The sequence below is a fragment of the Rhipicephalus sanguineus genome, chromosome 11 (assembly GCF_013339695.2).
Source record: "Rhipicephalus sanguineus isolate Rsan-2018 chromosome 11, BIME_Rsan_1.4, whole genome shotgun sequence".
Taxonomy (NCBI): Eukaryota; Metazoa; Arthropoda; class Arachnida; order Ixodida; family Ixodidae; genus Rhipicephalus; species Rhipicephalus sanguineus.
The window spans coordinates 36,262,325-36,275,796 of NC_051186.1; the positions used below are offsets into that span (position 1 = coordinate 36,262,325).

The 13,472-nt window shown below is 41.7% G+C and overlaps 1 protein-coding gene across 1 annotated transcript in view; it reads right to left on the minus strand.

The window, feature by feature from the left end:
* Nucleotides 1-12,394, minus strand: part of LOC125756395 (zinc finger protein 879-like) — a 53,133-nt gene extending 40,739 nt beyond the window's left edge. Inside the window, exons 1-3 of the mRNA XM_049411099.1 lie at nt 11,267-12,394; nt 4,246-4,325; nt 1,426-2,703 (exon numbers count right to left, since the gene is read on the minus strand). Coding sequence (XP_049267056.1) covers nt 2,225-2,703; nt 4,246-4,325; nt 11,267-11,628 — 921 coding nt within the window. The 5' untranslated portion in view covers nt 11,629-12,394 and the 3' untranslated portion in view covers nt 1,426-2,224. The remainder of the gene's footprint in view (nt 1-1,425; nt 2,704-4,245; nt 4,326-11,266) is intronic.
* Between the last annotated feature and the right edge of the window lie 1,078 nt (nt 12,395-13,472).

Genomic DNA, 13,472 nt, shown 5'->3' on the forward strand with positions numbered 1-13,472 from the left:
CCCGTGACGTGAGGTCAATGACTAACCCTATCATAACTAACACATCAAGGATGATGAGGTACCTGCAACGGAGATAGGTTTACCCAACCTAATGTCAGCCAGCCTGTCTGAGGTAGTTATTCCTGCATAAACAACCTTTAATTCTTCAAGACAGTGCGTCTCATACCCTGATTTGACTAAAGTAATGTCGACTACGGGTGCGTAAAACAAGCTATATGGATCACAGCATTCCTACAACAAAAACTACAACTGAGAAAACTCATCACAGCAACTGCCTACAATACAATGGCAATAGCAAATGACCAAATTAGTGCTATCACTTGACTTCCAGTGCAACATTCAGCATTATAAAATGCTAATGATTTGATACACGTTTAGCGTGAGCAATGAAATATGAAGGATTCATAATATTCTCATAACAATATAATTTATTCAGTGACAAAACATACGGCAGTGATCACATCACAAATGGTTGATCGGTGCAAAGTGCTTGTATGCAAAAGGGCTAATAAAAATGATACGGAACTTGGAGGCAACGAAAGTATGAACCTAAAATAAAAAGACCACAATTTGTCCTTCACCAAGAAACACAACAGAAAGCAGCAGGAACACAGTAGAAAGAAAAGCACAGTACTTAATGAAAAGTAACATGCCGCAAAAAAAAAACCGCAAATTTTTACCAGCCTGTTAACTTGCATTTGAAGAGCAATGTATAAGAAAAGTACCACGCAAGCCTAAAGCGATATGATCGTGTTACAACGTGTCCTTCAGCAAAAGGCCACTCGTTATTACAAAATCATGGCACAGGATTGGATCTATTGCATTCACAAATTTAAAAGAAATTTCCAATGCATGAGATGGAGATTTCAAGGTAATAGATTCCAAGGTAATCGGTTCTTAAAAATCTTGAAAATGGTGCCGAGATCAGACACTGTTACCAAGGTATCCATCCGTGTTATGAATCTGCATACACGACTTTCCTACAAAAAAATACATTAATTTGGAAAACCCACATGCAATCATGCTTTCTTAGCATAAATGCTTTCTTAGCCTTTTTCCTCCCCTGCACAGACTTGCTCATAACTTTCTTCAGTTCATACGGCACACTCCCCTCCACTCTCACTTGTTAGGAGCTTCAATGCAGTGTGCACTCTTGACGGCTTTTCTTCGACATTCCCCAGCGTACTGATTGCAGGATCGTTCGCTTATCAGAACACATTCCGCGTCTAATTGGCGAGACATTCTTAAAATATTCCAGAGCTAATTTTGACGCCGGTCTCGTCATAGAAATGGTCTGCCCTGTCCTCATCAAAAGTAGCGCTGGAATGTTTTAAGTAAGGTAATATCATATCACACCCTATATTAACTGATACGTCCAACAACGAGATTTCTCTGGCAGTGTACCCATAACCACAATTGCAATACTTCTTGTCCCAGTCTTACGAAATGCCACAAAGCATCAAGAATGTGCATGTAGATTCCCAATTCAGACTCCCAAAATTATTACAAAATGTACACATACACAGTTTGGAGGTATATAATGGTGTTATGTCTTCATGGTCACTCATCAGTACAAATACATGGGTTTTCTTTGGTCTTATAAAATAGAGAATATTTGAATGATTAGTGAAGAACACTGTAACAAAGGACTAAGAAATAACGAAACATTCTCACAACATTCTATTACATTCTACTACATGTATGTAGATGCTCTATTGACAAAAACTTACGGCTCTACATGCATTTGCCTAAGATGCCTCGAAGGCGCAAAAGTAATCTTGCTTCACTGTCGTTTGTATTTGACATCAAAGGCTTTTTCCACCCTATGTGGTTTTGCACTGACTCTGAGATCAGAGGCATCGGAAGCTCTCTGCACCTTACATGGTTTTGCAGTGCCTCTGAGATCTGCCCACCTCTGACCTAGTGATGATGTCATGTGATGAAGTCATCATGTGGCGCCATAGTGACTTGAGGACGATGTCACAAATCTTGCATCATGTGATGTCACGATGACGTCATATGCTGACGTCACGATATGATGAATTCTTGCATCACTCACATAATCCAAGGCTTTTGCTTTAATAACAAAGCTGTGCTATCCCTACTAGACCCAAAACTTTAATGTTGTCCTACATAAACCAGCAATGCCACAGTGCTCTGAAATAACCTGTACAAAAAAATAAAGAAAAAACAAACTCATACAGTAGAAATCGCATTGCTATTATCACTGCCGCACATGCACACCAAGGTGCCTTCTGAGGTGCGACCCCTGCTTAAACGTCTGGGGGCATGAAGGGCATTGATATGGCCGCTCTCCTGTGTGGATGCGCATATGCGTGATCAGTGCGCATTTCAGTGAGAAGCTCTGGGGACACAGGTGGCACTTGTGTGGTCGCTCGCCCGTGTGGGTGTGCAGGTGACCAGTCAACGAAGACTTATGTGAGAAACTTGAGAGGCACAGGTGACACGTATACGGTCGCTCTCCTGTGTGGGTGCGCAGGTGATCCTTCAATGCGGTCTTTTGTCTGAAGGCTTGGAGACACAGGTGGCATTTAAATGGCCGCTCGCCCGTATGAATCCTCACGTGTCGCTTAATACTGGTCGCAATATCAGTCTCGTAGCTGCAGAAGGGGCAACGGTGGTGGCGTCCCCGATGCGGCTTCTCAGTATCCCCGCTCTCTGGCTGGGTGATTGACCCTGAAGCTGCACACAGTAAAGGTTACAAGACCGGTTCCTCAAGTACTGCCTTTCATTTGAACAGAAGATGAATTCAAGTTCAAGGGTTTTAGGTGGCAACACCACACTACTGTGATGAACCGGGCCGAAATACGAAAATCTGGATTTGTTTGGAACCACCTAAGATTTTTCCAATGTGTACACAAACACATGTACACGAGTGCTTTTGTATATGACCCTTATTGAAATACAGCCACTGTGTTCGTAGTAACAAAATGTCAAAAAAATAAAGGACCAAGTTAATGAAACACATCGCTAATTGGATTACAACGATAATTTCTTGGCCAGTACTCTTGCCTCAATATCTTAATATTTTTCAACATGCCTTTATACATATGAAAATGCCCTAAATAGTACAGTAAACACGAATGTATGCTAGTCTGAACAACACAATGTAGAACAAAATAAGCACTTATTTCCTCAGTGCTAAGGTTCCTAGAGCAAGGGGATGAATATTTTAAAGTGCACTAAATATCAAGAAAAGCATAAAGAGGTAGAACATTAAAGGGACTGTCTACCGTCCTTCATCATTTTTCTGTTTTGTACTGCAATAGAAAGCGTACCGTCTGATGTGTCCAACCTTGCAGCGGTTTCTCTGGAAAGTGAGTAGAAATTTCTAAAACAGAATTTTTCTATGTGCGTTCGTTCTTCTTCCACTGGCATGAAACATCCCCACAACACTGGTTGGTGGACGCAATGACGATTGTAGTGCCGGTAAAAATTAAAACCAAATGCACATGTGATTTCTGTAGGATTACTTTATTTTCGCTGAACACGAATGCAATGAATGCAACAGTGTCTTTCAGCGCGCTAGCGGTTAAATGAAGCCTTATTATACGATAACAGAACACTTGTTTTGCTGCAATCGCATTCTATGCATTTATTTTAGCACTGCTGCCGCAATCCAAGCCAAGTTGAGTCATCAAAAAGATACGATAAATGCACGTCTTCACAGCACAGCACATGTGAGACATCCTAACAACAATGCAGCAGCACAGTACGACCAGATGCGCTTGTCGTACTGTGCTGAGGTTGAAGAAGACGGAATCGAAGACGGCGCCGCAGCAGCGCCACCGGGCACATTTTTGGATGCGTTAGAAAAAAAAAAGCATAGAATTACTCTCTGACGCAACCGAAAGGTGCCTCAAGTGCGTAAAATACAACTTCAAGTTAAAAATGTTTTATTTTTATGCGAAATGAGTCTACCTGCGAGGATTTCTTGTCCTACCAGTAGATTGAACCACATCACCGTTGGGTGACGCTAGCGGTCATTCTTTCACAGATTTTCAAGATCAAATTAAAAATATAATTCCTTTTTTATGGGGCAAAAGCATGCTCGTTGCCGCCAAGTTGACGAACGATCTTTTCATTTTCAGCACAATCAGAAAAATGTTTCCAGGTGGTAGACAGTCCCTTCAATACTAACCATCAGAATCAAAGACCACTTTTCAGTAACTTTTTTAATCATACACTTGTATTAATCATAAATAATGCCGGCAGTACTCCAACTTTCAAGAGCAATCAACTCCACTCTCTTGGAGAAACTAAAAAGCAGAGTCATTAAAAAGAGGTTGAAGAAAGTGAATGTGCTAGAACGGAGAGATCACAAATACATGAGCATCACAGATAAAGATCAAATCATATTGTGGGAAAGAGAAGCACTCAGAGTATCAGTTGCGATGATGTGATACGATAATAAAATACGGCCATAAATAACTATATGAAATCTTCAAAAAAGACAGAAAGCAGGAGTTCATGACACGACAAAATAAATCCAAGTCGCCTCAGAATCCTTTGATATTCGGTGGCACGTACCTAAGGAGATAAAGAGGGGAATAAGATATTAGCAACAGTGGACAATGTCAGAAGTAAAGCAGACCCTGCTGCTATAGAAAATGCATTTAAGAAGTGAATTCCATTTGTAAGCTAGGTATGCTTATATTAAAACCGGTTTGTGATTTTATGGCAGTTATTTGTGTTGAGAGTACTTACTACACATGTACCAGTAAAATAAAAATAAAAAATAATAAAAAGTTTCTTTATCTCATGCATGCTAACCATGCACCTTTTACAAGAGCTATTTTCTGAAATCACACTTCAATGCTGAGCTACACATCTGCGCCTAAAGTCTAAAACATACTTAGCAAGGCTACACAACAATATGGTGCAGTAGTACTTTTCATGTCGCATACTCATGCAATGAAACGAAACATGATGACATCAAATATAACTGGCAACGGCGACCAGCGTGACTGAAGCAGCAAAATACCTTTCAAAGACTTTACCGACTTCGGCGTAGGGTGCACCTATGGTGCTGCTCAGACAAACGGATGCGGTATGGAACCACCAGCGCAGCCACATTTTGTTCTCGTTACCACAGGACTGCAGATTGCGGTAACAGCATGGTAGATGCTGCAATGTCAAATCGCAACCACGCTCCAGAGCCTGTCTGAGCCCACACGCATTCTTCGTTGTGCAAGTGTTTTGCATGGCCAGCATACAAACTTTGATGAAGACCAGCGTGCCAAACTGCTGCAAAGGAATTTTCTGCTGAGCGTGCAACGACCGCTACGGCACAGCGAATGCCGTCCTCCAGAGATATTCTCGCAAAAATGTCCGGACAAGTTGCAACGCTGGAAGGAAAGACCACCGAGGCACAGCCAGTGCCGACCACCAGAGGCATTCTTGCTACAGATGATGGGGCGATGTCGAATGGTCCCTGTTCGAAGCTCGAGGGCCCAGAACTGAAATCTCCTTCGAATCCCTAGCGAAAATTCCCAATAGAAAAACCAATAGCCTATTGGGTTATTGACACCTATTGGTCTAGTGGTTCTGTATAGGAATAATAGAACAGTATTTGGCTATTGGCTCTGTATCAGCCTACTGGAACTATTTTGGTGTATTGGTTCTCCATTAGCCAAATGGAACTATATTGGCCTATTGGTTTTGTATTTGTATTTGCCTACTGGCATTGCATTGGTTTTGTATTTGCCTATTGGTAATGTATTAGTTCTGTACATATTTGCCTATTTCTCAGCCATTACCCCGTTAGAATTAGTCTTGCATAAGTGTTTTATGGCTGCCTTGTCGTCATGCAGAAGGCCCACAATGTGGCAGCGCCCCTGCAATGATAATCACAGTGGATTAATGAGGCATATGTTCAAATATATTCTCATAATCAAAACTACAAATGCTTCCTCGGGCCCTTCATAATGTCTTGCAGGTGACTATTTTGCCAAGGCAACAATGTCTTGCGTCAATTTCTTCTGGACTGCCGTATCCAAACTTGAGGAAGTGCCTGGAAAATTCTGTAAATAAACAGAGCCATGAAATCAGAAAGCAGTAACACATCTTCAATTAAAGTTTACCTTTGAAGCAATGGGTAGAAAGTAGGGGGCACAATGAGAAATTATCTTGACCTTCATTCACCGGACATGTTCACAATGTAGCAGGAGCTCAGCTATAGCAAAAACTGAGTGAAATATTAAACACCCAACTGTGGCTTATTGCGTGAAAGAAAACAGTATATCGGCAAAATGTTGCGGCAACAAAAAAAAAGGAAAAGAAAGGGGCAAAATGAAAAAAAAATTAAGCAGCGCCTTATCCCGTTTACACGCTTGCTTCCTGTGTTCTGCGAGTTGTACCCAAGAATTAACTGCAAACTCGTCCTTGAATTGCAGCAAACTTTATAATCACTTACAATCTGTGACGTGCTCTTTTTCACGACAGTGGTGCGACTATCATACCTAGAGCATGCCACTAAATCTCAACTTAAAGACGGCATGAAGTAAATTAAGCTAGGGTAGATTCACGATGAGGCAATCAGTAATATGTAAGACTGTAGTAAAGGCAGCCTACATGCCATACCGTTGCAAGCCCAACACAGCAGTCAGGTTGCAATGAGTTGGGTATAACACACATGCTGCATGTTACATGCTTATGCACTTAAGCCAACAGGATTAATAAATCACGCCAGTATAGTACATATGCTATAAACATGTTGTATAATGAATTATCATATGGCCTTCATGTGGTTCTTGTGACGTTATGTCGAACAAATATGATAAGCCGATTGGCGCGCACTACAACACACAAACCGCATCGACTAGAGCGTTTTATTATGAGGCGATAAACGAGTTCCGGGCTCAACACGCACGTTGTACTATATACTTACAAAGGGTTTGAGAGACTCCAACTGCACTCACGAGCAGGGCGCCTGTCCTTCACCTCTAATCTATGCTATGTTTTTTTTTTTTTTGTGCGTACGGACAAACACAAGAACGAACTGCAATAATATATGCGCTCAATCATTCAACCTCTATTACAGCGTGTGGACTTGCAATCGAGGCGTCGCTGGGCTCGCTGTCATCAAATACCGGAGACGGAGGACGAGGGACTTGTTTTCCCGGCCTTTCGGCTTCGTCCGAAGTTTGAATACAAAAAGAAAGGTGATAAAAAAGAAATACTAAATAGGAGTAAATACCATGCACACTCAACGCGCCAAGCAATCGGAGCACACGGGCTTTGAAGTAACCTTGTTGCTCGTCTTGCCCTTATTCCTTGTGCCACTTTGTAGAGTCGAAATCCAACACATTTATGGCTCGCGCAAGCACACTAGACCAAACACCGTGTAAGCGGGCTTACGTGAACCACCGAGATTTGACAAAGCGCGCTAAAGCGACAAACACAGAAGATAACAGAAGGAATCCCAACACACACGGACCCATAGAGTTAATACACTCGTATTATAGCGCCTAGTAACAGAACTGACACCAGACACCAGTGACTGACACCTGACACTGTCTGACAGAACGTTTTGGCTTAGCTTGGCCGCAGGCTCGGCTTGTCATCGTATCGGCTGAGCGCGCGCCAAACGCACGGAAGCACGGTAGCCTAGGTCGCGTTTGTAGATCCAATTCTTTCTGCTGTATTTTTACACCATTACTTACGTTGCTTAGCATAAATCGCTATAAAGTTTACATATTTTGAATTCTTAACTTAACCAAGAAACGTGTAAAGAAAAAGTTCATGAAAAAAGTTCATGAAGAAAATAAGCGACTGCACAACGGTGGCACCGTTTACCAGCTGAAACGGCAAGTTTATGAACAGTTACAGCTGCCACAGACTCGAGAATCAAAAAGAAACGACGCAGCAATTTTTTAGGTTTTGGTTTCGGTTTCATCGCAGCGCTAGAATTCCGTAGTTCACTTGTGATCGGAAAGTAGCCAAGAAGAGAGGAGCAATGTTCCGCCCTTTCCCACCAGATATTTGTGCATACGTGCATAATTGGCTTTTGGCTGCTCACGCAAATTGCTTTCGGAAAGTAGCCAAGAAGAGAGGAGCAATGTTCCGCCCTTTCCCACCAGATATTTGTGCATACGTGCATAATTGGCTTTTGGCTGCTCACGCAAATTGCTTTTCGCGCAATGGCTTTGGCAGTGCTCCATCCACTATTCAGACTGGCCCTACGGGCGCGCAAACGCACAAGAAAAGAAGCATTTCGATGACAGTTCGACCGGGTGAACCGCAAGACGCGTTCCAAATGATTCTAGGGCAATGTTGACACACCAGGTACACCCAAAACAAGCCAGCTGCCTCCGGCTGTAGAAGGAATTGAAAGTCCGAAGAGTTATCTAGCTCGGAAAACTGCGATTTAAATAAACTATATCCTTTCCTCCGCATACGAGGCTTCTAGTAGTTGTCCTAGCCCTTTGTTTTGTTTTTTTCTTCTTAGGGACTGCTCCAAACATTGCATGAACTTCAAGATTTATATTTCGCCAACTAATTGGAAAGTAGGTTAAACCAAACACAAAATAAAATTTGTAGTTTTATACCTCAGCAGGGGTTGTCTATTTAGACAGACGCAGCAATACACACAGCAAGAATAAATCTGTTGCGTAAAGCAGTTCAAACAAATTATGCTTTTAAAGAAATATTTAAGGCATGCACCTTTTGCAAATATTAGTGTGTCAGTGATTTTAAAAACATGAGGCATATACCAATTAATGTAAATGTGACAATGCTATATTTTCATGTAAACACTACAATGCTATAACAGGTTTTGACTGTTCACTTCACAACAAAAGTCTCTTCCAGTAATTTCCAATAACCCTTGCACATTCTCAACAGCAATCACACATGCCAACTGACTTCTTGACTTCATACTGTTCAGTTAAATTTTTTGCCAACACAGGTTCATTCTTTCTAAACACTTATTTGCCTACCACCATCCACACAGGCATGAAATGAGCACGCCAATCGCCTCTTCATATTTTTTCTCTTGCTGATCATAAGTACCGACACAGACACCCCGTGACGTGACGTCAGTGACTAACCCTCTCATAACTAAAACATCAAGGATGATGAGGTGCCTGCAACGGAGATAGGTTTACCCATCCTAATGTCAGCCAGCCTGTCTGAGGTAGTTATTCCTGCATAGACAACCTTTAATTCTTCAAGACAGTGCGTCTCATACCCTGATTTGACTAAAGTAATGTCGACTACGGGTGCGTAAAACAACCTACTATATGGATCACAGCATTCCTACAACAAAAACTATAACTGCAGAAAACTCATCACAGCAACTGCCTACAATACAATGGCAATAGCAAATGACCAAATTAGTGCTATCACTCGACTTCCATTGCAACATTCCGCATTATAAAATGCTAATGATTTGATACACGTTTAGCGTGAGCAATGAAATATCAAGGATTCATAATATTCACATAAAAATATAATTTATTCAGTGTCAAAACATATGGCAGTGATCACATCACAAATGGTTGATCGGTGCAAAGTGCCTGTATGCAAAAGGACCAATACAAATGATACGGAACTTGGAGGCAACGAAAGTATGAATTAAAAATAAAAAGACCACAATTTGTCCTTCACCAAGAAACACAACAGAAAGCAGCAGGAACACAGTAGAAAGAAAAGCACAGTCCTTAATGAAAAGTAACATGACGCAAAAAAAAGTAAGCTTTTACCAGGTCGTTAACTTACATTTGAAGAGCAATGCATAAGAAAAATACTACGCAAGCCTAAAGAGATATGACCATGTTCCAACGTGTCCTTTTAGTAAAAGGCCACTCGCTAGTTACAAAATCATGGAACAGGATTGGATCTATTGCATTCACAAATTTAAAAGAAATTTCCAATGCATGAGATGGAGATTTCAAGGTAATCGATTCCAAGGTAATCGGTTCTTAAAAATCTTGAAAATGGTGCCGAGATCAGGCACTGTTACCAAGGTATCCATCCGTGTTATGAATCTGCATACACGACTTTCCTACAAAAAAAATACATTAATTAGGAAAACCCACATGCAATCATGCTTTCTTAGCATAAGTGAACTTTTGCCTTTTTCCTCCCCTGCACAGACTTGCTCATAACTTTCTGCAGTTCATACGGCACACTCCCCTCCACTCTCACTTGTTAGGAGCTTCAATGCAGTGTGCACTCTTGACAGCTTTTCTTCGACATTCCCCACGTACTGATTGCAGGATCGCTCGCTTATCAGAACACATTGCGTGTCTAATTGGCGAGACATTCTTAAAATATTCCAGAGCTAATTTTGACGCCTATCCCGTCATAGAAATGGTCTGCCCTGTCCTCATCAAAAGTAGCGCTGGAATGTTTTAAGTAAGGTAATATCATATCACACCCTATATTAACTGATACGTCCAACAACGAGATTTCTCTGGCAGTGTACCCATAACCACAATTGCAATACTTCTTGTCCCAGTCTTACGAAATGCCACAAAGCATCAAGAATGTGCATGTAGATTCCCAATTCAGACTCCCAAAATTATTACAAAATGTACACATACACAGTCTAGAGGTATATAATGGTGTTATGTCTTCATGGTCACTCATCAGTACAAATACATGGGTTTTCACTGGTCTTATAAAATAAAGAATATTCGAATGATTAGTGAAGAACACTGTAACAAAGAACTAAGAAATAACAAAACATTCTCACAACATTTTATTACATTCTACTACATGTACGTAGATGCTCTATTGACAAAAACTTACATGGCTCTGTATGCATTTGCCTAAGACAACCCGAAGGCGCAAAAGTCATCTTTCTTCACAGTCGTATGTATTTGTCCACCCTTCCCCTCAAAGGCTTTTTCCACCCTATGTGGTTTTGCACTGACTCTGAGATCGGAGGCACTGGAAGCTCTCTGCACCTTATGTGGTTTTGCAGTTCCTCCGAGATTGGCCCACCTCTGATCTAGCGATGATGTCATGTGATGACGTCATAGTGACTTCGTGACGATGTCACAAATTTTGGCATCCTGTGATGTCACGATGACGTCGTATGCTGATGTCACGATATGATGATTTTTTGCATCACTCATGTAATTCAAAGCTTTTGCTTTAATAACGAAGCTGTGCTATGCGTACCAGACCCAAAACTTTAATGTTGTGGTACATAACCCATCAATGCCAGAGTGCTCTGAAATAACCTGTACCAAAAAAAAAAAAGCTCATACATTAGAAATTGCGTTGCTATTATCACTGGCGTACATGCACACGAAGGTGCCTTCTGAGGTTTGACCCATTCCTAAACGTCTGGGGGCACGAAGGGCATTGATATGGCCGTTCTCCAGTGTGGATGCGCACATGCGCAATCAGTGAAGACCGCTGCGTGAAGCTTTGGGGGCATAAATGGCATTTATACGGGCGCTCGCCTGTGTGGATTCGCAAGTGATTCTTCAGTGTGCTCCCGTCATGGAAACCCTCTGGGCACAGGTGGCACCTAAACGGCCGATCATTCGTATGCATCCTGGCGTGTCGCTTAATATCGGACGTATTATCAGTCTCGTAGCTGCACAAGTTGCAACAGTGACGACGTCTCCTTTGTGGCTTCTCAGTATCCATAGCCGCTGGCTGGGTGATAGACCCTGAAGCTGCAGACAGAAAAGGTTACAAGACAGGTTACTCAAGTATTGCTTTTCGTTTGAGCAGCAAATTAAATTAAGTTCAAGGGTTTTACACGGAAACACCACACTACTGTCATGAATCAGGCAGTAATGGAGATTTCTGGATCAATTTGGAACCACCTAGCGTATTCTAACGCACACATAAACGCTAGTATGCAGGTGCTTTTGTATTTCACCCTCATTTAATTGCAGCCGCTGCATCCCTAGGTGTGAAATGTCAAAAAGATTAAAAGAGACTAGTACTGACTGACACAAATTAGTTGACTGTTATGAAAATGGCTTTATGGCAACTTCAAAAACAAAGTGCATTGGTCAACATTTCACATTTGCTCGTTAGACACATATATATGTGTGATTGTTCAAGGACCAAGTTGATGAAACATCTTTGACTGAAATACCAAGAATGCACAACATTCACAATATACAGTGTTTTATGCAGATATTAGAAGCGATAATGTGACAAATGTTTAAATGCTTATTTGGTGCAATGTGCTTGTATGCAAGAGTACAATCAGAAAGGCTAAACATAGTAATAACGGACAAGAGAAAGCTCCGAATAAAGCTTACATGTACAGAACACAGAGGCAACAAAGGTATGAGTCTAAAATGTAAAAACCACATCGTCTCATTCACCAAGCAACCCTACAGAAGGCACCTGTCATACAGCTGTAGCAGAAGCAAAGGCAGAGTATGCAATCAGCAGTGACATTCCAGTCCTTTTGAGCAATTAAATGAGCCAATTTTCACAATCTCGTCACAATTTCTAGAAGCACATGTACGTAGATTCCCCAATTCAGCCTCCCGAAATTATTACAAAATGGACACACACAGTATGTCATCATGGTTGCCCACCAGCACAAATACATAGGTTTTTGACCGACCAGGAGCCCAATTAAAAATTCTCGCCACATATTACGGCATCCATATAGATGCTCTAATGAGAATGAAGCCATGCTATCAGTACTAATAGTTGGGCTTTAATACACCATCTAACTTGGCAATTCCACAGTGCTCTGGGAACAAGTCAAATGTGCCCTTACAAGCTCGTACAGTAGAGACTGCATTGAAATGGTCACAGGTGTCCATGCTGACACGAGTGTAGTCTGAGGTTTGCACTAAACCTAAACGTCAGGAGGCATGAACGGCACTGAAATGACCACTTGCTTGAGTGGATGAGCATGATACTTCAGGGTGGACATTTTTGAGAAGCTTAAGGGGAACCGGTGACATTTGCTCGGTTGCTCTCCTGTGTGGGTGCGCAGGTGCTTCTTCAGTGTGGAGTCAGCGCAAAGCTCTTGGGGCACGGGTGGCATTTCAAAGGCCGCTGGCCTCTATGAACCCTCATGTGTTGTTTCAGTTGGGACAAAAAATCAGCCCCATAACAGTGCTATGTATTCATGATTTCTGATCAGTATGAAGACATGGTTTTTCATTGACATTATAAGATACAGAACATTCATCTGGTCAGTTAAGAACATTGTAAGGAAGCACTAAAGAATAATAAAACATTTTCACCAAATTTTGCTGCACGCGTATAGACGCTCTGGTGAGAAGAACAAAGCCGTGCTATCAGTACTAAAGCGGCTTTACTGTCCCACATAACTCGGCAATTCCGTAGTGCTCTGGAAAAGTCAAATGCACTTTCATAAAGAAAAAGCTTCCATGGTTGAAATTATACTGAAGTTGTCACTGGCGTTCATGCCGATGCTGATGTTTCTTTAGCTCTACACTACATGGAAATTTCTGGGGACATGAAGGGCATTGAAATGGCCGGTTGCCTGC